The sequence below is a fragment of the Mirounga angustirostris genome, unplaced genomic scaffold (genome assembly GCF_029215605.1).
Source record: "Mirounga angustirostris isolate CCGP_5_RB_7025 unplaced genomic scaffold, mMirAng1.0.hap1 SCAF_9, whole genome shotgun sequence".
Taxonomy (NCBI): Eukaryota; Metazoa; Chordata; class Mammalia; order Carnivora; family Phocidae; genus Mirounga; species Mirounga angustirostris.
The window spans coordinates 71770801-71780130 of NW_026991717.1; the positions used below are offsets into that span (position 1 = coordinate 71770801).

Genomic DNA, 9330 nt, shown 5'->3' on the forward strand with positions numbered 1-9330 from the left:
AGGCACCCCATTAACCCACCTATTTTTAAAACCAGAGCAAAAACTCTTTTCCCTAACACAGTGTAGATTCCTTTGGTGCTGAAAATGTAGCAGCTACCATCTGTTGACCTCAAGGGAATTATCCTGGCTTTGTGAATTTCAGCCAGTCCCAAGATTCAGTCCTTTTCATTAGATTTTTCTCAAGTAAAATGTGTATATGAACTTCAAATTTAACGACGATCTTCTGTGCCCTAGAACCCCTAACAAAGCCAGACATTCTTCCCATCCCCTTGCTTCTCTCTTAATCTTTTCAACAGAGAAACCTGAATATTTGCTACATCGAATCATGTATAAGAGATGCATCTAGTTCCTCTTTTATAGCTCAGAAAACTGAGGTTTAGGGAGGTGAAGGCCAAAGGTCATAGTTATTTGAATTCACTGAATGTGCTCTTACGAAGAGCCTCTGCCTTTTTCTTCCTAGCTGAAAGCAAAACAGCTCTCGATTCTCTGTTACTAATGCATTGCTGACCAGCAGTTTATGGGAAAGATCTTCCCCATTTTAGCAATACTGCCTTATAAAGCATATAACCAGATTATGCACTGTTAGACGTGGAGAAGGAAAAATGTATTTATAATCCCATGAAGTCAGTATTTTCATTTCCTTTCCTTTTTTCCCCATATGCATGCTTTTTTTTTTTTTTTTTAACATTTTATTTATTTATTTCACCGAGAGAGAGACACGGCAAGAGAGGGAACACAAACAGGGGGAGAGGGAGAGGGAGAGGGAGAAGCAAGCTTCCCGCCGAGCAGGGAGCACTATGTGGGGCTCGATCCCAGGACTCTGGGATCATGACCTGAGCCGAAGGCAGACTCTTACCGACTGAGCCACCCAGGCACCCCTATGCATGTTTTTAATACTTTCTTTTTTTAAACAAAGTAACCCATGCTTATTAAACAAACTTAAACAATTACAGAGTATAATGTAAAAATTAATACAGTCTTACTATTCTTTTCAATTTTATACTTCCACAGGTAACTAATATTGAAATAAAGTGTGTTCTTCCACACCTGTTTTCTATCCTTTTAGGAATAAATGCATATGCACATAATTCATGAATATGTATATATGTATGTTTGAACAGAGGTACACACACACACACACACACAAATCTCTTTTGATTCCTTCCTTCCTCTGTTGTTTTGTTTGTTCCTTCTTTCCTTCTCCCCTTCCTTCCTTCCTCTCTCCCTCCCTCCCTCCCTCTCTTCCTGGTTCATAATATATTCATAATGCACTCTTTTCACTTAATATATGGTTGACATTCTTTGAAGTTAATAGTTTGCCACGTTGGCTCTATGTTGGAAATGCCAAAGAGCTTTAAAAGTACTGATGGGTCCAACCCCGAAAGATTCTGAGTTAATTGTCTTAGGTGAAGCCTGGGCAGCAGAATTCATACGTCCCCTCCCCAGATGGTTCTAACGTGCAGCCACATTGACAACCAGTGCTTTAAGTCTGTATGCACAGATGCAACTCATTCTTATTCATGGCTACATAATATTCCAAATCACAGCTGTATTAAAATGTATTTACTTATTTCTCTATTAATAAACATCCGGGCGCCTGGGTGGCTCAGTTGGTTAAGCGACTGCCTTCGGCTCAGGTCATGATCCTGGAGTCCCGGGATCGAGTCCTGCATCGGGCTCCCTGCTCGGCAGGGAGTCTGCTTCTCCCTCTGACCCTTTCCCCTCTCATGTGCTCTCTCTCACTCACTCTCTCTCCAATAAATAAATAAAATCTTTAAAAAAAATAAACATCCAATTTATTTCCAGTTCCTTGTTTTGCTAAAAATGCTTCAGTAAACATGTACCCTTAATTACGGATTCCTTTATTTCTATGAAATACAGCCCTAGAAGTGGGCTTCTTGGTTAGAGGTAGGGGCATTAGAATTTTGATAGGTACTGCCAGATCATTTTCCAGAAAGCTCTTAATAATATCTACCTCCAGTAGCAGTCTATAGAATGCTCAGTTTCTTATACCTTTGCCAATCTGAAGAGAGACAAAAGCATTTTTTTAACCCACTACTGAAGTTGAGTATCTTTTTATTCATACTTATTTGTCATTTTTATTTCTTTTTCTGTGACTTGCCCTTTCATACTTTTTTGCCCATATTTAATGGTCATTTGTCCTTTCTTGTCATATTTTAAGAGCCCTTTAAGTAATAGGAATATTATCCTTTTTTTGTCATAAATGTTGCAATATTTTCTTCTAGTCTACTTGCATTTTGATAATTTATATGACACTATATATTTTAAATTGTTGAGAATGCATAAACAAATTTTATCTCCTGTTTTATGCTTCATCATATTTCAGTATTTTTTCATATTGGCAATCCTTTGTTACTACCATTTCCAATGGCTGCATGTAATTCTATTCAACTTCCATTATATTCATTCAAGCTTCAAAAAAATACCACGACTGTTGTTTTAAATAATGTTGTAATTAGTATTTTCTTGCATTTAGCTTTTTGACAGTTTGGATGCTTAGGAGACTCCTACAAGTGAAATAGTTGGATCAAGAATATAAATAATTTTCATGGTTGTGGAAATTATTTCCTAAACTCTGTTACAGCTTTAGGCTAATGAATAAGTACAGAAATTTAGCGACAGGGGCACTGGGTGGCTCAGGTGGTTAAGTGGCTGACTCTGGATTTTGACTCAGGTCATGATCTCAGGGTCCTAGGATCAAGCCCCGCACATTGGGCTCTGCCATCATGGGGAATTGGCTTGATGATTCTCTCTCCTTCTCCCTCTGCTCCTCACCCCACTCATGTTTTCTCTCTCTCTCAAATAAATAAATAAATCTTAAAAAATTAGGGGCAAAATAGCTTTAGTATTTTGTATTAAAATAATTATTTAGTATTACAATAATACCTCGTAGAGGACAAATCATATTATACAATTTTAAAAGTTAAATTTCTTTTTTTTTTTTTAAGATTTATTATTTTTTTTTAGAGAGAGAGTACGTGCACATGCTCTAGTTGGGGGGAGAGGCAGAGGGAGAGAATCTTCAGGAAGACTCCCCGCTGAGCATGGAGCCCCACTCCAGGCTTGATCTCATGACCCTGAGATCATGACCTAAGCCAAAACCAAGAGCCACACACTTAACCAATTGAGCCACCCAGGCGCCCTTGTAGTTATTGCTTTTTAAGAAAATTTCAATTGAATGGAAAACAGAAAGAAATGTCTTTTTTTTTATACTTCAGTACCATAAAATAGGTATGCAAGAAAAGAGATAGGATTTGATTTTATCAGCAAAGTTTTCTTTCTTTTCTTTTTTTTTTTTTTTAAAGATTTTATTTATTTATTTGACAGAGAGAGAGGGAACACAAGCAGGAGGAGTGGGAGAGGGAGAAGCAGCTTTCCGCTGAGCAGGGAGCCCGATGCGGGGCTCAATTCCAGGACCCCGGGATCATGACTCAAGCCGAAGGCAGATGCTTAACAACTGAGCCACCCAGGCGCCCCTCAGCAAAGTTTTCTTAAAGGTGGGGGTAATGTGGCAGAAACACAGTAACCGGCTTGCCTGGAAAGAAGAATACGTATAAAAAAGGAGGATTCCAGACTGGAAAAATAAACAGGTATTAGTCTGTTGCAGGCTTTGGATGTACATTTAATTTGATAGGAAGAGTGAAATGGTGAATGATTTTAGTTGGGAGTTGTATTTTGGAAGATTAATTTGGTGTTATCTGTGGGTTAGACTGAAATGAAAAAGCCAGCTAACTAGTGGCTGGCTAAGAGTTTTGGCAACGTATTTATTCTTGTGAGATTCATGTATCTCATCTGCAAGCCAGGAACAATAATGCCTGAGCCATGGTGCAGTTGTGGTTGATAGAATTGTATATAAAAAGTGCTGGGAATTGCTCCTGATACATAATGGGTATATTGTAACAATCGCTATTACGTTGGTCTTCTATTTTATATGCCCTGATAATAAATAAACAATTCATAATGGAACGTAGGGTCACTTCAATGAGTTCTAGTCCTGTAATATTAAAGCTAAATTAGCTTTCATGGTCCCCCCGCCCCCCCCGAAAAGGTCCTTCAGAAACTCATTGGATGGATGCTCTAAATGAAACAACAGTGACTGAATTTGTCTTCTTGGGACTCACTGAGAACTGGGTGCTGGAAATACTATTTTCTGTGACATTCTTTGTCACATATGTGCTAACCCTTTTGGGGAACAGTCTCATCATAGTTACTATAGTTTTTACTCTGCGTCTCCATACCCCCATGTACTTCTTCCTGAGCAATCTGTCCTTTATTGACATCTGCCACTCATCTGTCACTGTGCCCAAGATGCTAGAGGGCTTGCTTTTGGAGACAAAGACGATTTCCTTTGATAATTGCATCGCACAGCTCTTCTTCCTACATCTGTTTGCTTGTGCTGAGATCTTTCTGCTGACCATCATGGCTTATGATCGTTATGTAGCCATCTGTGCTCCGCTGCATTATCCCAATGTGATGAACATCAGGCTCTGTGTGCAGCTCATCTTTGCTCTCTGGCTGGGGGGTACCGTTCACTCTCTGGTGCAGACCTTCCTGACCATTCATCTACCTTACTGTGGCCCCAACATTATTGACAGCTACTTCTGCGATGTGCCCCCTGTCATCAAGCTGGCCTGCACAGATACATACCTCACGGGAATGCTCATTGTGTCTAATAGTGGAACCATCTCCCTCACCTGTTTCCTGGCTTTGGTCACCTCTTATATGGTCATCCTGGTTTCTCTTAAAAGACAGTCAGCTGAAGGGCGCCGGAAAGCCCTGTCTACCTGCTCAGCCCACTTCATGGTGGTTGCATTCTTCTTTGGACCATGTATCTTCCTCTACACTCGGCCAGACACCAGCTTCTCCATGGACAAGGTGGTATCTGTCTTCTACACGGTGGTCACCCCTTTGCTAAATCCCCTCATTTACACCTTGAGGAATGAGGAGGTAAAAAGTGCCATCAAGCATCTCAGACAGAAACAGGTTTTTTCATGAAGTCAGGTACATGATGGATTTGGAATCACAAATATAATTATGGCCATATCTTTAATGAGACAGCAGAAGTAAAAAACAAATGAGTAGATAAAGTGGCCCAGAGCAGGGCAGACTTCTTTATAAAGGGAAGGACTTATTAACTATTACTTATATAAAGGAAACGATCATGGTGGAACATAAAGGAAAAAGAATCTGGAAAAGTTTAAAGAAAGCTTCTGGTTTCACTAGTAAAGAACATAATTTGGGGCATGGACTCAGTTTCAGGAACAGGTACAATTGTGAGAGATCGTATTTTCTTGATTTGTGGATTCTGTGGGTTATTGCCTCTGGGAAGCTATATGTCACACTTATGTTCTATTAAATTACAGTGGTTTTAATCTTGCTTCCAAATATAGTTTCAAGGTGTTTAATTTATAGTGAATTAAATTGTTACTTTGAACATGATTCTTTCCTTATTCCTGGATCTCTTTTGTATTTGTCATAATACTTTGATAAAATCAAGGTGGAAATGTATAAAGAAATTATTTTATTTTTAAAAAATATTCTATTTATTTATTTGGCAGAGAGAGAGAGGGAGAGAGAGAGAGAGCACCAACAGGGGGAGTGGCAGGCTCCCACTGAGCAGAGAGCCCGATGCGGGGCTCAAAACCAATACTCTGGGTTCATGACTTGAGCGGAAGGCAGACGCTTAACTGACTGAGCCACCCACATGCCCCAAGAACTTATTTTAAAATAAACTTTACTGGAGCAAGATGGCGGAGGAGTAGGAGACCTGGATTTCGTCTCCTCTCAGGAATTCAGATGGATAGGGATCAAACCATTCTGAACACCTACAAACCCAACAGGAGATCGAAGAAAAGAAGAGCAACAACTCTCTCATCAGAAAAGCGACCACTTTCTGGAAGGTAGGACGTGCGGAGAAGTGAATCCGAGGCGATATTCGGGAGGACAGACGGCGGGGGAGGGGCCTCCGTCGGCCGCTGCTGGCAAGTGATAGAGCCGCGGAGCACAAAATCGGAACTTTTAGAAGTCGGCTCCACTGAGGGACGTCACTCCGGTGGCTAAGTGGGGGGTGGAACCCTCCGGGACAGTGTGGTCTCAGGACCCTCGGGGTCACAGAAAGACCGGGGGTGCCTGAGTGTGGCAGAGCTCCCAGGTAACGGAGCCGGGAAGCCGGCTGCAGAGGCGGAGCCCAGGCGCGGGCTCTCAGCTCGGGGTGCCCATAAACCGTGATCCGCGGCACAGTCGGGCCCCTGCTCCTCCAGCAGGGACCCAACAAGCGGCAGATCCGGGGAGACTCCCCTTCCTCCCCCGGGAGGAGCCGCGCGGGAGTGCACTGTAGGGATCTGCTGGGTTTGGAGACTGCACACGGGGTCGGGTGCCAGAGACAGAGGCGCGCGGTCACAGGCCGGGCGAGCACGGAATGCGGCCGGAGACAGGGGAGATGGGAGTGACTGGAGGCTTTTCTCTGGGGGCTCACTGAGGAGCGGGGCCCCGAGTTCTCAGCTCCTCTGGGGCAGAGATTGGGAGGCCGCCATTTTCACTCTCCGCCTCCAAAGCTGTAAGGAAAGCTCGCAGGGAACAAAAGCCCCGGAGAGCAAACCCGAGCAGATTACTTAGCCGGGAGGGGGCAAGGGCGGGGCAATTCCGCCTCCGGCAGAGACATTTGGAAACCACGGCAACAGGCCCCTCCCCAGAAGATCAGCAAGAACAGGCAGCCAAGACCAAGTTTACCGATCAATGAGAACGGCAGAACTCCAGCGCTAGGGGACTCCTGCACATAGAATTCATGGCTTTTTTTACCATGATTCCTTAGTCTTTTAAAGTTAATTTTTTTTAACTGTCTTTTTATTTCTTTTTGAATTTTTCTTTTTCCCTTTTTCAAACAACATCTTATCAATCCCTTTTTTTAAAAAAAACATTTTTATTTTTCATTTTTAGAGTCATATTCTATCCCTTCATAGTAGTTACCCGTATTTTTGGCTTATATATATAAGTTGTTCTCTCTTTAAAATTTTGAGATAGTTTCTTCTAACAGATTAAAATATACCCTAAATCTCTAGTATATGGTGTTTTCTATTCCCCTGCCTGATCACATCCTCTCCCTTTTTTTTTCTTTGTCTTTTTTCTTTTTTTTAAATCCTCTTCTTTCTTTTTTCAAACAACTTCTTATCAATTCCTTTTATAAAATTTTTTATAATTTCCATTTTTACAGTCATTTTCCATCCCTTCATCATATCAACCCTTATTTTTGTACATATATAAGTTTTTCTTTCTTTAAAATTTTGGGAGACACTTTCTTCTAAAAGACCAAAATACACCCCAAATCTAGTGTGTCGCACTGATCTATGTACCATATAGATCATATTTGATCACATTCTGGTTTTTCTTTTGTTGTTGTTGTTTTGTTTTGTTTGTTTTTGTTTTTATCTTTATCTTTTTTTTTCTTTTTCTTTTTTCTCTCTTTCCCCTTCTTATCCCACTGCTTCAGGTCTTTTCTGATTTGTTTAGAGTATATTTTCTGGGGACGTGGTTACTCTGCTAGCATTTTGTTCTCTCATTAATCTATTCTCCTCTGCACAAAATGACGAGACGGAAAAAATCACCTCAACAAAAAGAACAAGAGGCAGTACCGACTGCCAGGGACCTACTCAATACGGACATTAGTACGATGTCAGATCTAGAGTTCAGAATCATCACTTTAAAGATACTAGCTGGGCTTGAAAAAAATATGGAAGTTATTAGAGAAACTCTTTCTGGAGAAGTAAAAGAGCTAAAATCCAACCAAGTAGAAATCAAAAAGGCTATTAATGAGGTGCAATCAAAAATGGGGGCGCTAACTGCTAGAATAAATGAGGCAGAAGAGAGAATCAGTAATATAGAAGATGAAATGATGGAAAATAAAGAAGCTGAGAAAAAGAGAGATAAACAACTACTGGATCATGAGGGCAGAATTCGAGAGATAAGCGATACCATAAGACGAAACAACATTAGAATAATTGGGATCCCAGAAGAAGAAGAAAGAGAGAGAGGGGCAGAAGGTATAATGGAGCAAATTATAGCAGAGAACTTCCCTAATTTGGGGAAAGAAACAGGCATGAAAATCCAGGAAGCACAGAGAACCCCTCTCAAAATCAATAAAAATAGGTCAACTCCCCGACATCTAATAGTAAAACTTACGAGTCTCATAGACAAAGAGAAAATCCTGAAAGCAGCTCGGGAGAAGAGATATGTAACCTACAATGGTAGAAACATTAGATTGGCAACAGACCTATCCACAGAGACCTGGCAGGCCAGAAAGGACTGGCAGGATATATTCAGAGCACTAAATGAGAAAAATATGCAGCCAAGAATACTCTATCCAGCTAGGCTGTCATTGAAAATGGAAGGAGAGATAAAAAGCTTCCAGGACAAACAAAAACTAAAGGAATTTGCAAACACAAAACCAGCCCTACAGGAAATCTTGAAAGGGGTCCTCTAAGCAAAGAGAGACCCTAAAAGCAACATAGACCAGAAAGGAACACAGACAATATACGGTAACAGTCACCTTACAGGCAATACAATGGCACTAAATTCCTATCTTTCAATAGTTACCTTGAATGTAAATGGGCTAAATGCCCCAATCAAAAGACACAGGCTAACAGACTGGATTAAAAAACAAGATCCATCGATATGCTGTCTGCAAGAGACTCATTTTAGACCCAAAGACACCCCCAGATTGAAAGTGAGGGGGTGGAAAACCATTTACCATGCTAATGGACACCAAAAGAAAGCTGGGGTGGCAATCCTTATATCAGACAAATTAGATTTTAAACCAAAGACTGTAATAAGAGATGAGGAGGGACACTATATCCTACTTAAAGGATCTATCCAACAAGAAGATCTAACAATTGTAAATATCTATGCCCCTAACATGGGAGCAGCCAATTATATAAGGCAATTAATAACAAAAGCAAAGAAACACATCGACAACAATACAATAATAGTGGGGGACTTTAACATCCCCCTCACTGAAATGGACAGATCATCTAAGCAAAAGATCAAAAAGGAAATAAAGACTTTAAATGACACACTGGACCAAATGGACTTCACAGACATATTCAGAACATTCCACCCCAAAGCAACGGAATACACATTCTTCTCTAGTGCCCATGGAACATTCTCCAGAATCGATCACATCCTAGGTCATAAATCAGGTCTCAACTGGTACCAAAAGATTGGGATCATTCCCTGCCTATTTTCAGACCACAATGCTTTGAAACTAGAACTCAATCCCAGGAGGAAAGTCGGAAAGAACTCAAATACATGGAGGCT

The 9330-nt window shown here is 40.9% G+C and overlaps 1 protein-coding gene across 1 annotated transcript; it reads left to right on the forward strand.

Annotated features, from left to right (window-relative positions):
• Nucleotides 1–4089: 4089 nt before the first annotated feature.
• Nucleotides 4090–5016, forward strand: LOC123841917 (olfactory receptor 4E2). The gene has a single exon (XM_045871374.2). It carries the CDS (start codon nucleotides 4090–4092, stop codon nucleotides 5014–5016), a length of 927 nt encoding a protein of 308 aa, XP_045727330.1.
• The last annotated feature ends 4314 nt before the right edge of the window (nucleotides 5017–9330 follow it).

Bases quoted from the DNA above. Each gene is read 5' to 3' on its own strand.
- LOC123841917 (XM_045871374.2), top strand. From the start codon at position 4,090: ATGGATGCTCTAAATGAAACAACAGTGACTGAATTTGTCTTCTTGGGA.